The 19,157-nt window shown below is 37.8% G+C and overlaps 1 protein-coding gene across 2 annotated transcripts in view; it reads right to left on the bottom strand.

The window, feature by feature from the left end:
• The window catches only part of GALNT1 (polypeptide N-acetylgalactosaminyltransferase 1), a 125,932-nt gene that overhangs the window by 43,009 nt on the left and 63,766 nt on the right, over positions 1-19,157 (bottom strand). For both annotated transcript variants that reach the window (XM_082641538.1, XM_082641537.1), the window contains one exon: positions 16,461-16,635. In XM_082641538.1, the coding sequence (XP_082497664.1) occupies positions 16,461-16,635 (175 nt within the window). The remainder of the gene's footprint in view (positions 1-16,460; positions 16,636-19,157) is intronic.

Below are 19,157 nucleotides of genomic sequence, written 5' to 3'. Positions count from 1 at the left end.
TGTATGTGGAATCTAAAATATGATACAAATGAACTTATTTATAAAACAAAAACAGACTCACAGACATAGAAAACAAACTTATGGTTACCAAAGGGGAAAGGGGCTGGGAGAGGGGTATTATTAGGAGTTTGGGATTAGCAGATACAAACTACTTACATAAAACAGATAACAAGGTCCTACTGTACAGCACAGGGAACTATATTCAGTGTCTTATAACAAACCATAATGGAAAAGAATATGAATATATAAAAGTGAATCACTTTGCTGTACAACTGAAACTAACACAACATTGTAAATCAACTATACTTCAATAAAAAAAATAGCCATATTTATATGGGTCTATTTCTGAGTTTTCTGTTCTGTTCCACTAATCTATATATCTATCTTTCTGCCAACACCACACTGTCTTGATTACTGTAGCTTTATAGAAAGTCTTTGAATTGGGTACTGTATTTCCTCCAACTTTATTCATCTTTTTCAAAATTATTTTATCTATTCTATTTCCCTTGCCTTTTGAAATAAAAATTTAAATCCCTTGCTGGGATTTTGAATGGAATTTCACCAAACATCTACTGGGGAGAACTGACATCTTTTATGTTGAGTCTTCCAACACAGCTAAAAAGCAGAGGCTTTAGTTTCCTCCCTCTGCTGCATACTTCCCAAGACTGTCCTGTGTTCCAGGTCACACTGTCGGAGACAGAAAAAGAAAAGCAATGGGAATTCTACCCCTGCTCCGGACACCAGAGTTGTTCTAGTCAGAGACAATTCCCCTCAGATGTTTAGTTGCTTCCCTGGCCACTGCTCATGGCTGTGCTGCCTGGCAATACTGCCTAGGGGCTGAGATTGTGGGGCAGGTAAAGAAAATTTTTTAAAAAGAGATGGGTTAGGGGAGAAATAAGGGTTTTACTCCACTCTCTAACCCTTAAGAGACCCTCTTCTTGTATCCCAGACCAGAAAGGGCTTCTTCTGGGGCCCTCCTTCTGTACCCACGGCACAGGTGCAAGTTTTGGACTGATACAATTTTAAATAGAAGTGGAAAGTAGACATCCTTTCGATCTTAGGGGGGAAGATTCCAGTCTTGTACCATGAAGTATGATAACATGAGAAGCATAACCCATAAAAGAAACAACTGATAAATATGACTTCATTAAAATTAACTTTTTGTGTGCCATTAAGCACATTCTGTGCCTCAAGTTACCATTAAGGAAATGTAAAACACAAGCCACAAACTGAGAAAATATTTGGAAATCATATGTCTGATAAATGATTTGTATCCAGAATACATAAAGAACTCTTACAGCTCAGTAACAGGAAGACAAATAATCCAATTTAAAATGGGCAACATATTTGAAGAAACATTTCATCAAAGATATAAGAATGGCTGATAAGTACATGAAAAGATCCCCAATATAATTAATCATTAGAGAAACACAAACTAAAATCACAATGAAACACCAGTTCATACCTAGTAGAATGGCTATAGTAAAAAAGACAGTCAAAAAGAAGTGTTGGTGAGGATGTGGAGAAACTAGAACCCTCATACATTGCTGGTGGGAACATAAATGGTGCAGCCACTCTGGAAAATAGTTTGGCAATTTCTTAAATAGTTAAAGTTATCATATGACCCAGCAATCAGGAATTTGCCCAAGAAAAACAAAACTATATATCCACACAAACACCCGTAACACAAATGTTCTTAGCAACATGATTCATAATAGCCAGAAAAGGGGAACAATTCAAATGTTCATCACCTGGTGACAGGAGAAATAAATGTGTTTTATCCATACAGCTGAATAACACTGGGCAATAAAAAGGAACAAAGGATACATGCTACAACACGGGAGAATCTCAGAAATATTATTCTCTGTCAAAGAACCCAGACACAAAAGACTTCACATTATATGATTCCACTTATATGAAATGTCCATATAAAGCAAATCTATATACACAGAGTACATTAGTGATAACTTAATCCTAGGGCTGAGAGTGGGAATGGAGAGTGACTACAAATGCACACCACAGACCTTTTTGGGGTGATGGAAATTTTCTACAAGTGGTGATACTTGCATAACTCTGCAAATTTACTCAAAATCATTGAATTATTCACTTTAAGTGGGTGCATTTTCTGGCTCCAGGAAAGATGGAGTAAGTGCACTCCACTCTGTTACTCCCAGTGGGTGGAACCATAACTCCTGGACAGAATACATGGAGCAGCTGTCTGAGGGGACACTGAAATGTAAATGGTAGCAGGTCAACTGGTGAAGGAGACTAGAATTTGAAGTTCCATCTAACCAGTGGTGAGTTTTCCATTTTTCCCCCTCTGGCATTAGTCAGGCTGCACTCAAAGGCAGTTCCACAACTGGAAGCATGTACTAGAAGCACAAAGAAAGAGTCCCAAGATAAGCTCTCTCCTTCTGGTCTGGTAAACTAGTAAGGGGTGACCAAAGGTCAGAGATAGATTTAATTCCACATCCACATTCCCAGCCTTATTTTCCTTTCTCCCTCCTCTCCTACCCTAGCAAGTTTGAGTTTGAGAAGCACTAGATTGGAGTAATGAGCCTCTGGGAGGTGGGATGTCTGCAGAGATCAGAATTAGCTGAGCATCTTTGTTTAGGTTTTATTTTGATCAAAGGACATGTACATGCTTAAAAAATAAGCTGTCAAAAGCTTGTTTAAAAAGGCTGTACAACAGAAACCAACACAGTATTGTGAAGCAATTATACTCCAATAAAGATCTATTTAAAAAAAAGGCTGTTCCCTCACCTCTTTGACACTTCTCCCTTCTCACAGAGCAGACATAATTCTAAGTAGTATATCTGCATTTTTACTTGATATTTCCCTAGTTGTAGATATTATGTATTGACTTCTTACTACAGAATATGAGGATTTATCTCACTCCTATCTCCCCCAACACACAAACTTGCTAGTCTCTCAGTCTCCCAAAATTATATTATAAATTTGGATACATCACTCCTGAATGTATATTAGAACTATGTAAAATGCTATTCATAGGGCTTCCCTGGTGGCGCAGTGGTTAAGAATCCTCCTGCCAATACAGGGGGACATGGGTTCAAGCCCTGGTCCGGGAAGATCCCACATGCCGTGGAGCAACTAAGCCCGTGCGCCACAACTACTGAGCCTGCGCTCTAGAGCCCGCGAGCCACAACTACTGAGCCTGTGTGCCACAACTACTGAAGCCTGCGCGCCTAGAGCCCGTGCCCCGCAACAAGAGAAGCCACTGCAATGAGAAGCCCGCACACCGCAACGAAGAGTAGTCCCCGCTCACTGCAACTAGAGAAAGCCTGCGCGCAGCAACAAAGACCCAACGCAGCCAAAAATAAATAAATGAATAAATAAAAATGCTATTCATAGCTGAGTCATATATTATGAATAATTTTCCTCTTTCTGCACAACATTCCCCTCCACTTCACCACTGATTATCCCCCCACTCTTCCTTAGTTTTCTATGTATTTGTCACTAATTCAAACCCACACTCTCTACAAACTGTCTAAAAGTCTCTTAAGGTGTTCAGAAGCACCAACTATCAATATAATATCAGTGGAATCTTCTTAAAGCAACCTCTCCTGAGGTTTTCTGGGCTGCCTCCCTCCATGCCTGCACCACTGTCACCTGAGGCTCTCCCTTTGCCACCTGCCCCTCAGCCCCGCCCGGGATTCTGTTCTCTCTCTGCACACTGGATTTCCTCTCTTCTATACAGCATGTCTTTCTCTTAGTTTACTCCTTCGTTTTGGCAGAGAGCACAGACTGAGAAAGGATGAGGGGAGATGGCAGGTGTTTCAGACTACACCATCACTTCCATAGTGGGCTGGTGCTATTAATGGGAGTAAGTTATATACTAGAGTAGACTGAAAATCCCATTTTTATAATTTTTAAACAATGAGCGAAAACACGAGTGGTTTCATTTATGTCCCTACATACAATACTTGATTGTCCTGCATAATGAGTACTCATTTTATAAGCAAGTGAGAGGATTACTGAATAAACTCTAATGCATGAAGTTCACTATGTAGTCTGAGAGTTAGCTTGAGTGCCTGCCTGAGTGACTCAGCAGTGTTTCAGGAAATAAAGACATTAATAAAATTGCTTAGGATAGTGTTCAACTCAGCAAGACTAGGCTTACCAGAGAATCAATCCACACAAATACCTAAAAATTTAGGAATACAGAACAACAGAATTCCCTTGATAATTATTATTTCCATGATTTTTCAACAGTTAAAGTCCCACTGTACTTATCCTAACTCTCTTAGGGAGTGGAATGGCATTAAGAGTTTTATATGCATTATCCCACTTTATCCTTACAACAACCCCAAGACAGAGGTATTGCTCTCCCAATTTTAAAGATGGGAAAACTGAGGCTTACAGAAATGAAGTAGCTTGATTCCAAATCAAGGTGAATATGCACAAATAACCTATTCCTCATCTCCACGTCCCTTTGAGTATGATTTTCAGAGTATTCTTTGTCACCCACCAAATTTACCTGACACTACCATTTATCAACGACAAGTTAAAACACTGTCTGGCAGTGTTTGGCAATGTTACATAATTTCTCCTCCATGTACTCTCATTCAGGCAAGATCAATGAAGATCTAACCATAAAAGTGATGGCCAAGCACAGTGACTAAGATTACATGTTTTATCATTGACACATTTCACTTGAGTCACTTCTTGATCATACTTTTGGATAAATTATTTAATCTCCCCAAGCTGAGTTTACCAATCTGTAAACTGGGCATACTACTACCATTTTGCTCAACTGTTTAAATAGGATAATGTTTATAGTCCTGGGTATATAATAAACACTCAATAAGTGGTATTATTACTTTTTAATCATCTGAGACTAATTATATAGGATGGAATTGCCAAATTAGGTGCTTTGAATTTGTATTAATCTCCTTCCCTAAGATTACACGTTACAAAGAGAACTCTTTGACTGTTAATTCTATTTAACTCTTCTTGACACTGGAACAATGTTATTCTTTCCTCCAGTTGCCTTCAGAAATGTGCCCCTGGAGACCCTACAAGGCAGTAAAGGTTCTCACACAGGGTGATCTGGACACTCCAGCTATACTACCAGTTAACCCTACAGCTTAGAACAACCAAGGCTTTTCTGGATTCAGATAAGGGGGTGAAAAAGCTGCTTTCTAGGGGCTGTCCCATACTACTCCTCCTTCCACCTCTGGGAATCGGTCTGAAAACCACCTGCTGGCCAGTCTCCTCCATCTCAATGTAGGGATATTTAAATATTAGTCTGATAGTTCTCATTTCACATTTCATTGTGAATACACTTCAGAAGCCAGACAGTGATGAGTGGAAAAGAGTGAGGATGGAAAAGCATGCTTGGAGTAAGCTTTTCCTGAGAACTGCACTGGGACCAGGAGCTCATTCTCCCTGAACAGAGGCCTTCTCTACATCCTAGGCCAGTGAGTATTCAAAGCACTACAGAGCCTCCCAGCAGCTCTTGTTACTGTCCAGATTGTACAGATAAGGATCCCAAGGTAAGGAAAGGTGAACTAACTTGTCCAAAGCCACACAGCCAATAATGGCAGATCCAGACTTTGCCAGCATCAAGACATTAACGAGAAATTCATCTAGATACAATTCAAAAAAGGAGAAAAAATAAGAGTATAGATTAAGAAGCTCTAGTATATGCACATGAGCAGTTCCAGAAGAACAGACCAGAGGGAATAGTGACACAGCAAAATTTGAGATTACAACTAGAAATGTTCTAGAAGTGAAGAACATGAATGCTCAGATCAAAAGTACACTATGTACACTGAGCATGTAGATGAATTCACACCTTGACAGACATTACTATGTGCCCAGATCTCACCACTAAAGGAATAAAAATAAAATGTGAAGTTTCCAAACCAAGAGAGAGAAAAACATGAATACTAAAAATTTTATCAATTGAAACTGTATCAATTAGCAATGCAGAAAAGGAAGAAAAAAATGATGGTAAACAGAAAACAAGATTTATTTAGATAGAACTTTATAAAGCTGTCATTTTCATAGGTCAAAAATGAATATCAATTTCATATGGTTCAACCTAAAAGAAATAAGTCTAAATATATCAATAGTCACAATAAATATACATGCATCAAACTCAACTATTAGAAACAAAGATTATATGATTTAAAAATATAAAATTCAGCCATTTAGCGATACACCTAAAACAAAAATCATACAGATGGCTGCAAGTAAAAAAAAATAGAAAAAGAAAAAAGACATACCAGGAAAATGTTAGACTAAAAGTGATGTAACAATATCAAAATCAGGAGGAAGAAAGTCAATAAAGATACGCGAACACTGAGTTTAAAAAACACACGTGCGCGCGCACGCGCACACACACATACACACACACGGTAAACTGTCTTAAATGCATCCAACGATGCAGCCTTGAAAAATAAACTAATAGAATGAGTTAGGGAAATTGTCAAATCCACGATCATAGTGGGAGTTCTTTTTTTATAAAACTTAATCAGAATCTAATAGAATATGCACACCAAAACAGAAAAAAACAAAAGTAACGGGCAACCAGACCATGTTATTTTCAACAGCAGAGGAAACATTTTAAAAACCCTGCACACTTTCTAGATCACAAAGGTTTCAACACATTTCAAAAAGACCATCTTTACTGATCATTAATCTAGGAATCAATAACAAAAATGAGAAAATCAAAAGGCAAAAAGAAATGTACATAGAAATTTAAAAATGTACTTCTAAGTCATCCTGGGTTGAATAGAAAACAAATGGAAATTACAAACTACTTGTAAATGAATTAGGATGAAAGTACTACACATAAAACTAGCAGGGTACACTGACATGATTCACAGATGTAGATTTAGAGTCTTTAATGAATTTATTAGAAAACAAAAATATTTTAAATTAACAGGTTAAGCATTTAACTAAGGAAGTAAGAAAACAGATTAAACACAAAAGTAGAAGAAAAGATAATTACATAGAAAACAAGTTTTTAAAAACTGGATAAACAAAAGGAAAAGCTACTCCTCTTTTAAAACTTAAAAACTGCAAACCACTAGCAAGACTGCAGAAGGAAAAAAGAGAAAAGAAACAAACAGTATTAGAAATGAGAATAGACACATAATTATAGATCTAGTGAAAATGTTTTAAAAGCATTAGGTACTGAAGATAATGCTATGAACAAAGAACCCAAGCCTTCCAGGTCATCGTGAATTACCCAAATTCTAATTGCGACTTGGCTAACTAAAGCTCATAATCTCTAAACCTTTCCACTGTGCTCTCTGGAATTCATGGTTACTGTCATTAGCAAAGTTCCCGAATATTCACCATCTCTTCTCTGAATGTTCCCTTCATATTCTACACTAGTTAAAATATCACCAAGAATACTGCCTCCTGAGTGGTCTTTCAAGAGAAGGCTAGCTTTTCTTCAACATCCCTTGCACCACTGAGTCTGGAAGTGGGGTCAAGTATCTCCCTTGTTCCTCATCGCTATTTCAAGACTTATGTTTCTCCCTCTTCCCTAAGAAGCCTCAGGTCCTTTAAAGAAGGTGCTATAAGAAGTTGCCGACCCATCCTTGGTACAGTCATCTGTCCCCTTCCCTACCAATTCCATCACTAGTCTTGTCATCACATTATCAGTCATCTTAGTTTCCATGCAGTCGATTTATCAACACTTGGCCTCTGCTCTGCTCTCCTTCACCATATCTCATCCACTTACTTTTACGCTATATCCTTAGACCACATCATTACTGATAATCTCCATTTTAAGCATCCCAATCTCTGGTCACCATTGCTCCTTCCACCTCCCATCCCCACTCCCTCCCCCTGACATCCTGGCTTGTTCCAACTCAGTTACTCCAATAATCCCAGATCCTTAGCTTTCTTCCTTGGGATCTCAAATCCAGACCCTTCCATCCTTTTACTTTCTGTGACCCTCTTCATGTTTTCCAGGACTCTTTATTATAATCACCGTCTTGTATCTCCCTGTTCTATCTCACTCGCTTGGCAATATCCCAATAGCTAAATCCAACTTTCCGTTGACTCTGCATCTGCACTAACGCTGCTGAATATGGCTAAAGAAAACATATGAGCATGCTGAATGGTCTCATTTTCAATTTACAAACACAACCTCAAGGAGGCTCTCAGCACTATCCAGTGTTCCCACTACATTTCCTAGTTAACCCCTGCAAACTGTTCCACACCTCCTGAGATTCCCAATACCTTTCCGACCCTCCTCACTCACAGGTGTTAACCTTGTTTCTAATTTCACTGAAAAAAAAGCCATCAGATGAGGATTTCCATACTCCCAGCAACACACTGACCCTCCTGTAGACATCTGTGATCATAAACATTGTGCCTTTTCCCCATTATACAATGTCTGCATTATCCCTGTTCCTGTCTGAAGCCAACTACATTCCTTCTCACCTACTCAAGTTGAATGCTCTTGCTGTAATACTCCCCTCTCAAACTTTCCCTCAATGGGATCATTTCTATCAACACACAACCATACTGTACTATATGCCATATTACAGAAGAAAAAGAAAATGTCTCCCTTGATTGCACAATCTCCCCAGCTAACTGCCCCATTTCTCTTTTTCCAACAATTACACCTCAAAAGCATTGCTATACTTGCTGTCTCCACTGCTTCCCTCCCACTTTGTTTCTCCCACTCTTTTTTCAAGTTGATTTTATGGGAAGCATAACAGAGTGCAAAAAACATAAATTTAGAGCGAATGAGATATCACAAGCAAATGTTCATGTAATCATGACTCAGGTGAAGAAACAGAACACGGCCAGCACCTCATTAAGTCCCTCTTGCTCCCAGTATCTTTTCTTTCCTGTCAAAAGCACTATTTAGTTTCTCAGTATATACCTTTTGGATTCAGCAGATGCCTCTAGATAAAAAGTAGCCTCCAAATTCTACGCTCATTTCTCTGGGTTTCCATCTTCTCCCAGATGTTGGCTTTGTAATTTTTCACTACCTTCTAAGCTGTGCTTTCCAACCTCTGGATGTTTTCAAGAGGATGATTTTTCTAACTCTCTAGAGGTTCTCATCTGGAGAGTTGGTCCAGATCACCAAGGCCACCATTACAGAAATGGAAAGTCTCCCCATTCTTTCAAACCACGGTTTCATTGCCTATCACTCCACAGAAACAATCCTGTCCAACAGCCTCTCCACACACTGAAACCACCGGTCAGTTTAGAGATCTCAACTTAACCTCTCAGCAGCATTTAACACAGCTGGCCACTTCCCCCTTGAAACATTACCTCACCTCTCCTCAGCCTCTTGCTAGATCTCCCTCCTGTTCTCAATCTTCAAAGGTTGGAATATTAGCTCCCTAACCCCTTTTTCACCTCATCCACTCCAGTGGCTGTCAACCAGTCCCGTGACTTTAAATTCTCTTATCCCTTAATGACTCCAGCTTCAACCCCTCCCCTGAACTCCAGGACTTTATAAATATGTGCTAACAATTCTTGATTTCTATTCCCATATTTCTACTCTCCTTTCCATCTTGGCAAGTATCACTTTAATTCAGATAGCTAATCAGGCCTAAATTCTTAACTTTTCCTTTTTTCTTTTACTCCACATCCAACCTGTCAGCATTCTGATAGCTTCCATCTTAAACATACAATCAGAATTTGAAAACTTCTTCACCTGTGCCAGCCTCGTCCACGCCACTATTATATCTCACTCATGCCACTACTATCCTCTGCGTGAATATGCAGAACAATGTAATCTCTCATCCACTGCACCTGGAAAATGTAAACTGGTGAAGCCACAGTGGGAGCAATTTTTTAAAACATCAAATGAAATTAAAAAGTACATTCCTCTCAACACAGTTATTTTGCATCTCTGTGCAACTGACCATAACACATGGTAAAAAATACATTTTATGTCACCCTAAAACACACATTCTGAAACAATGATTAATGAAAAAAAACTTTTATTACATGAGATACACTCCGATATCTTCTATTTCACTAATTAAAATGCTAACAGGTATTCACATTGTGTATGAAATACCATTAAAAAAAAACTTGAGGGCCTCCCTGGTGGCGCAGTGGTTGAGAGTCCGCGCGCCGATGCAGGGGACACGGGTTCGTGCCCCGGTCTGGGAGGATCCCACATGCCGCGGAGCGGCTGGGCCTGTGAGCCATGGCCGCTGAGCCTGGGCGTCCGGAGCCTGTGCTCCACAGCGGGAGAGGCCACAACAGTGAGAGGCCCGCATACCGCAAAAGTAAAAAAAAAAAAAAAAAAAAAAAAACAAAAAAAACTTGAGGCCTAAGGTCTTCTAAATTGATCTCATGATCCATTAATGACTAAGGGGTCATGACCTACAATTTGGAAAGCACTGTTCCACAGAAAACTGTTACATCTGTACAAGAGAATACATGCTTGTTTAAACATTCTATAACTGTAAAGTATATACATCTAAGCAAAAGCAAAACAGATAAATTATGGTGTATATTCCCACAATGGACTTCTACAAAGCAGTTAAAATGAATGACCTAGAACTACATGTAATGACATGGCCAAATTTTAAAATCAATGCTTGAACAATTTTAAAGTTGCAGAAGAATATATGCATATGCTACGCTAGAATTTGTTGTTAAAAATATGAAACTATATATTATTTAGGTAGATAGATAATAGATAAACATGCACAGTAATGATAAATGCAAAAAATCTGACCTATGGTTAGAGAGGAATGGAATACAACTGGGGAGGGGTACACAAATGGTTTCAACAGTAGCTGTAAAGTTTTATTTTAAAAACAAAATATGAAGAGAATATGGCAACTTGTTAAAATTCAATAAAGTTAGTGGTTGATACAAAGTTTTGTTATCTCCTATAGCTTTCTGAATGTTTAGACTATTTCATTCAAAAAAAATTAATAGCTAAAATAAGGAAAGAGAAAGCTATGTTTTCCAAAGAATAAAATTTCTGAGAGATCACTAGTGAAAGACGGAAAATGCAAAAGAGGGCTTCCCTGGTGGCGCAGTGGTTAAGAATCCGCCTGCCAATGCAGGGGACACGGGTTTGATCCCCGGTCTGGGAAGATCCCACATGCTGCAGAGCAACTAAGCCCATATGCCACAACTACTGAGCCTGCGCTCTAGAGCCCGCGCGCTTAGAGCCCATGCTCCGCAACAAGAGAAGCCACCACAATGAGAAGGCTGCGCACCGCGATGAAGAGTAGACTCCACTAGCCACAACTAAAGAAAGCTCGCGCACAGCAACCAAAGCAGCCAAAAAAAAAAACACGAAAAAATACTTCAAGATAAATATTTTAAGGCATATTTTTAACTACTAATTATCACGTGTGTCTTTGAGGCAACAGATAAAACAAAAAATCAGGGAACTCACTAAACTTGTATAACAAAAATTTACATTTCATGAAGCAGGTAGAAATCATACTATAAGAGGATAAATACAGATACAAAGAGTAAAATTTATGTTAGAATATTGTTTTCAAAATTGTATTTAACGGAAACAAAATACATATTAGCCTTAGAACTACCAATTACTATTTATAGAATTATACCAACGTAACTGAAAACACCTAAAAAATTATAAAACCGTAAGGCTTAAAAATTATAAGCAGAGCAACTCCCAGAAGTTTATCCAAATCATCTAGAGAAGCTTATCTAACATGAGAAAATAAACAGAATTCTACTAAATACATGATTTTAATCTGTTTTCAGAATTTCATCTAACATTAAAAGTAATAGTTAAGAAAATGAGAAAAAAATAACCTTTAGCAATTAGGCAGAGAAAGAAGGGAATTAAAAGTCAGAAAACCTGGATTCAAACCTGATTCAATTGTCCTGGGCTACAGCAATCTCTATGAGGCACTTAACAGCGGCCTGCCTCATGGGACTGATAATTTTTTAAACCGAAGTTAAAATTACTTTAAAAACTAGAAAGATTAAAATGCTACATACTAAACATCTCACAAATATTTCTGTGAATAAAAAAGTTAAGTTGCAGTGTTTTGTGTCTGTATCTTTAAGTCAGAAAACAACAGCAACGACTTAGTAATTAAAAAATTCAAGAGAATAGCTGAAAGGTAGCCTACCATTTCTCTCTGGAAGTAGAACAGAAAGACGAGAAAAGATAAAAATAAAAGGGACTAAGAGAATCAATGCAAGCAGTCCAAAGCCTGGCTAATAGGAGTTTCAATGATAGAAAACAGACTGATGGGACACATAATAGGCCTGTCTAATAGGTCACAACTTACTTGACTTCAAGGATATTGGTACAAAACGCCTTTAACCTACCAATCTACAGGGAAGAGAGGAAACAGAAGAATGCAATCAATGGCACCAGCAATCAGCAAAATGCAGACTCAGGAAAGATACAACACGCTCTACCTCGTATTCAAATAATAAACTGTAAGGGAAAAAAGAAGACGGAACCTACAGACTAAGAGACACTTGAGATAGATATCTACCAGTTGCAATGTGTGCACCTTATTTGTATCCCGATACAAACACTCTTAAAAAAGGAAAATATATGACATAACTAGGGAAATTTAACTGGATATTTCATGTTATCAAGGAAACACTGTTTAGACTTTTTTTAGGTATGAAAAATGGTATCATGATTTTTCCCTTTCCTTTTTTTTTTGTTCTATGAGTCCTATCTTTCAGAGACAAATATTGTAATATTTGCAAATGGGAGGTCTTTGCCTGAGGTTGGGGAATCTGCTTCTAATCTCACTCACCTAGTTGATCCCCAAAATCCACAAACCATGTGGGTTTCTCCATAGGGCCATTCCTGTCATGTCAGTTGGCTTACCCCAGAGTCAATGATCCAAGTGAGAATAAAAGACCAAATTGGAAACCACAGTGTATTTTATAACCCAATCCTGAAAATGACACTCCATCACTTGTACTGCTGGTCATACAGACCAACCCTAGCACAACATAGGAAGAGACCACACAAAAGTGTAAATACCAGGAGAAGGAGATTGTTGCAGGACATCTTAGAGGGTATAAAAGAGAGCTTTTAGGAACTGCTGAAGCAAGGTGATGAATACATTAAGGTTCAGACTATTATCTCTATTTTTGTATATATTTGAAAATTTCCATAATAAGAAGTTTTTCAAAACTTTTTTTTTAAAAAAAGGATAAAAGCATAGAAATGGAACAAGAAGGCAAAAAATGGCTATTCAGTGGTAGTAGTGATTTTGTGCCACCCCATGAAGCAGCCCTGTCCCACAGAGACCCAATGGTTGGTCAGATGACTGCGTATTAGCAGCTGGACTAGCAATCCAGCACAAAGCAGGATTTTTTCAAGTCTGAGAAGTCCTCATCAAGCCCAAAATTTGGTACACAAGCATACGTATCACACCATTTAAACACTGATCTTTGTATCATGAAGTTGTTCACTGTGCAAAAACTAGTGTTTATAATATATTTAATATACTTATAAGCTACTCATTAATAAAAGTATCAAGAACCATGTAAAAGATTTTTAAAAATAAACACTTAATAAAATGTGTTGAGAGTGGTGATGTATTTAGGGGAATTATTAAAAGCGCAAAAACAACTCTACTATAAACAATAATAGTTAAGGTTCTTTTTAATGCAGACATCACTGAATTTAACTGAGACTTCCCCGAGGAGTCTAGCTTTCTTCAATAATTCTTAAATTACTCAGGAAAGTACAAAGTTTGTGAAAATCTAAGTTTACAATGAAGCTTCTCTTGACTGATGTCCACTTAACCAATTTGCTGGATGAATACTCTATATCCCCTCAGTTTAATTTTTACATGCACAATATTCAGTGGTTACCTTATTATGACTTATTCATAGCTGTGCCATGTAATAAACTGATTATCTTTGCCTTCTCTGAACAACTTTAAAAAATTTCCCCTGGATTTAATGATTGTTTAATTTTTTTCTTGCGATGGTTTTCTATGTACTTATTACTAATTCAATCCCAAATTCTCCATCAATTGTCTAAATCTCTCCAAGACATTCAGCCTTATCAGGTATGACTTCAACAACATCTCCTTGAAGTCTCTCCTGGTGAGCATTTTCTGAGCTTGCTCCTACCTGGGCTGGCTGCCTCTCTGCCTGCACAACTCTCACCCGTGGCTGTCCTTACACCATCTTCCAGAGATTCCCACCATCTCTCGCACATCAGATCTCCCGTCTTCTACATCCTGTGTCAACCTTTTCCTTGATTTAAGTCCTCTTTTGGTGGAGCACAAGCCAGTAACTTCCCAAGAAAAGATATGTGGTGGCAGTTCAATGTTTTGAGAACTTGCATTCCCAAAATGTCCTTATTTAGCCTGTGCACTTTATTGTTAATTTAGATGCATACAGAATTCTAGGTTGGAAGTTATTTTCCTTTAGAATTTTGCTCCTTTGTTTCCAGAGTTGCTGCTGAGAAGTTTGAAGATATTCTGATAAATAATCCTTTGATTGTGATCTGCTTTCTTCTCAAGAGAAACTTATAAGAGGTCTTTTTCAGGGAATGATTGCCAGTGTTCTGAAAGTCACAATGCCTTGGGGGTGCAGTCTGTTTTCATCTATTGTCCTGAAAACTTAATGGTCTTTCAATCCAAAACCTGTACAGTCCAGTTCTGGAAAATCTGGTGGATAAATTTTCTCCTTCCCACCTGCCTATCCCTCTCCTCACTTTTTTTGTTGTTCTCTTTGAGACTCCTATTAATCAAATATTGGTTCTCATTGATAGTCAATTCAATTTCATATGCTTTTACTATTGTCCATCTCTTTTATCTATTTTTATGGAAGATTTCCTCCCAACCTGCTACTGAGTTTTGTTTTAATTCCCAAAAGCTCTTTTTGGTTCTCTCAGTCTATTTTTTTGAATGTCTATTTTTGTTTTCTGGTTGTAATATGTTTTCTTACTTCATTGGGATTACTAATTATTTCTTTTTAAGTTTTCTTCCCCCTGAATAGCCAGTCTTTGCTTCCTGCAAGTTGCTTAAAGTTTTGAATTATACTTTACATGTTTGAGGGTTTCCTGTGATGTCTAGTATTCCTTGGTCATCTAGTACTAAAAATGGAAGGCCAGAAAACTGAATATAAGCTCTGAATATTTAAGTGAGGCTTAGTGACTATGAGTATCCTCCACTGGAGTGATCAGGCTATGCTATTAAGTTGGAGAATCTCTGATGTCAGTGTTTGCAGTTGTTTTGCTTTTCTCCAGGGCTAGTCCAATTCTGCTGAAAAAGATCCTCCAATCTCCTGCCTGGAGGGATAAACCCTGGCTGCTGGCATTAATGGGAGCCACAGAAAGCCAGGTGGCTAGGGGGTCTCAACAGCTAGAGTGTATATGTTCACTTGATCTACCTTCCTCTGTACAGTTCCCTTGCTTTTAACTGGGCCTGTTGTCCTCTAGTCCAGATACCTTGTATTACCTTCTTCGTATGGCACAACTGGGCCTTATATTGCTGGTAGGAGTGTAAGTTGGTACAACCATCTTGGAAAAATGTTTGGCAGCACGTGCTAAAGCTACTTAAGTGTATACCCTATTTCTTTCCCCAATACATACACCAAATAGAAATGAGAGCTTAAGTCTTCCTAAAATGTGCACAGAAATGTCACCATAGCCTTTATTCACAATAGTCAATAAGTGGAAACAACACAAATATCTATCAACATGTAAATAAACTATGGTATATTCACATAACAAACCACAACACTGCAATGGACAAGAATAAGTTTCTGATATATGCAACAATATGGATCTCAGAGACAGCAAAGAATATAAACAGTATGGGTCCATTTATAAACAGTTCAAAGAAAGACAAAGCTAATCTATGTTTAGAGATCAAAACAATGGCTGCCCCTGGGGGTGGGAGTATTGACTGGAAAGGAACACAAGAGATCTTGTGTTCAGGGGTGAAGGAAATGTTCTGTAACTTGAGTTGGATGATGGTTAGACGGGTACATACATATGTAAAAATTCAGTAATCTGTATGCTTATGACTGTATACTTCACCGTTTTAAGTTACACACAACTTAAAAGAATCTTGTAAAAAATAATTATATACACCAAGGGGGGAAAGTGGCAGGGGTGGGTGGGTGAGATGAACTGGGAGATTGGGACTGACATGTATACACTAATATGTATAAAACAGAGAACTAATAAGAACCTGCTGTATAAAAAAAATTAAAAAAATTCAAATAAAAAATTAATTATATAGATGTTTTGTTACTAATGAAGTTTAAAATTCCTACTAATCTCTCAAGATAAACAATTATCTTCCAAAGCCTAAACTATATAGTCCCAATGATCACTAGAACTTGAGGTATTATTTTATCAGCATTTAATTATTTAAGCGGGGGGGTAAGTAGTAACTTAGTGATGTAACCATCACTTTAAGAACGGTCAACACTAAGGTGCAATTTACTGGGAACTCATACCATACTTTTCATTCGTATTAAATACTATTAGGACCACACTAGGTACTTACCCTTCTAACCTGACATCTGGCAAAGATCTGTTGAGGGCAATCATCTCACTTGCCATTAAATTGAACTGATTTATTTTAAACATCTCTTTCATCTTTTCTTGATCCTCTTTAGGAATGACGACTGGTTTCCCCATTTCTCCAGGACCTTCATGAGGCTTTTGTACTGGCTCTAGAACTAAGAATAAGGAGGAAACTTAACTAACATTAATTGTATAACAATTGATTCATGTTTCTGTTTAATAACATTTGAGTTTAAACTGTGTCCTCAACAACCAGAGCCATTTCTGAGCCCATCCTCTCCCAGTCTGAGACATGGCCTAGGGGCTGCCTTGTCCTCCGCTTCCATGCCTCGTCCTGACTCAAGACCTCCTCATTTTGCACCACCCACCTGAATCACTTCATGGCCTTGGCACTCCCATCTCCGATATCGTTACCACATTAATCTCCCTAAAGCATAGCCTTCATTGTGTTATTCTCATGGTCTCCTAGAGGCCAATCTCCTTAATAGGAAATTTAATCTAACTTCCCAAACCCACCACTTGCTGGGGTCTCCACCTGCCACCCCACAGATCCTCATCCTCCAGTCAAACAGCACCCACTGCTTTCCTCCATGTGCCTCATGTCTTCTTGCGTTGGTGCCTTTGCTCACACTGGCCCCTCCCTTGACATCTCCTTCCTACCTCTACCTCTGCAATACCAAACTCACACTTGTCCTTCAAGGCCCAGCTAAAGCAGCTTCTCTCCTGCAGCTTTTCTACATCTCTCTAGAGTGATCATTTACTACTCTTGACTACTACATCATTTTGTCCAGGGCTCTATGTCTCTAATCAATAGTTCTCTCTTATCATGATCGTTAAACCTGCCTATGACACCCTCCCCTAACTAGATTATGATCTCTTTTTCAGCTGGAGTTTTTTGTTCATTCATGTACCTTCTGTGGAGTTTAGCAGTGTTCTACAGGCATTTTATAACTATATGCTAAATTAATATGTGAGTAAAAGTGTTATTCAAAATAAGTCAAAATGAAATCCTTGAATTGACAATAGTAGACATTATAATAAGCATTATGCAAGGTGGAGCATCAAGAAATATAATTCTTGAGAATTTCTTTTATTTTGAATTTCTTTTATGCTTTGAGCTTTTTATTTGTTCAAACATTCATTGTAAACTTTTTTATTTTATTGCACTTAAGTGAGAAAATACAGCCTTCCAACAATAAATATTTAATGAGCACCTACATCATAGCAGCCACTGTGCCAGGCACTGAGGATCAGTGCAGACAAGACATTACATGTTCTCTACCCTCATGTGGCTTAAACTTCCTACCTTTTGAAAGGTATTAACATTTCCTTCGTGGGCTAGAAAAATGCTTCATTTTTAAAAATGCTAAGTGGAATGTGTTAAAATTATGTACTCCATATATGTAGATTACATATTTGAAATATACCTAGTAAATAACCTTATTAATGAAAAAAGAAAGAAATATAGTTCTAATCAGAAGTAATGTTATCTCATAATATACAGTTGTCCCTCAGTATCCATGGGGGACTGGTTCCAAGACACCCCCCTCACCCCGCCCTGCGGATACCAAAATCCACAGACACACAAGTCCCTTATATAAAAAGGTGTGGTACGGTCAGGCCTCTGTATAACCCATGGATATGGAGGACTGGTTATGTTGGTAAAAAGAATAATATTTCTGATCAGCAATTCCCAAATCTTGTTCCTTGCTATATGCTTTTGAGATGTTGAAAAGTGTTCCAAGAAAAATATGTTCTAGAATATATTAAATTTGAAAAAACATTGTTAAACTTCCCATCTAAGAGGGATGGGTAGAAAATGAGGTGAGGATAAGAATGGGATGAAAATATCTGTTTTGTACATTACTTGTTTATTTTTAAAGCTGAAAGTTTTATTCTCCTTCAGTTTGTTTTTTAGGCATCCCCGAAAGTCTCTGGACAAAAAAATGAAGACATCAAGGCAGTAGACAAACCAGCTCATTTCAGCCAAGCTTCATCTGCCCAAGAACAGCTCTAGATGGTGAAGCTGACCTACAGGATGCCTGTTCAGATGGCAACCTACCAATACCAGAGCTACAGAATATTATTCACTGTGTCTTCAAAAACTCTGTCTAGAATATAAAATCTATTCTAGAGGACTATCAAGGAAAAAAATGGTGGATAATAACTTTCCCCATTCTCAGAATGAACTGTGATTCCAGGAAGAAAGTTAAAATATTAGGAAATAACTTAAATTATAGGAAACTCTTATAATACAATTTTTAAAAACAAATCCCGCCTAATTTTTGTCAAGTAAGCTCTTTAAATGTAAGAATTAAAAAATTCTCAGTGACAAAAATTTTCAATGCCAAGTGTAATAAAAACTGTAAGTACAGAAGTATAATGTCCATATAAGCTTTTAAAACTTTAAAAATCATAAATTATAAAACTCTCAGAGTCAATTCTCACTTACCTGTCTCTGAAAATAAAGAGTAATTAACAGATTTGGAGGTTGGGACATTCAGGGGTCAGTATAAAGCAGCGGAGTTCTAGAGGTAACAGTCATTTTATCTGCATGACACAGATAACCTGAAGAGTAGGTGGGAGACATCTAGTGGCCCTTATTATAAATATCCTTCAGTTACCTGTGCCCTATTTTAGCATAAGATGATGCTTTAAAGAAAAGTTAAAATGGAAA

Source organism: Mesoplodon mirus, assembly GCF_964341445.2.
Source record: "Mesoplodon mirus genome assembly, chromosome: 13".
Classification (NCBI taxonomy): domain Eukaryota; kingdom Metazoa; phylum Chordata; class Mammalia; order Artiodactyla; family Ziphiidae; genus Mesoplodon; species Mesoplodon mirus.
This window is presented reverse-complemented; position numbering and strand designations above follow the sequence as displayed.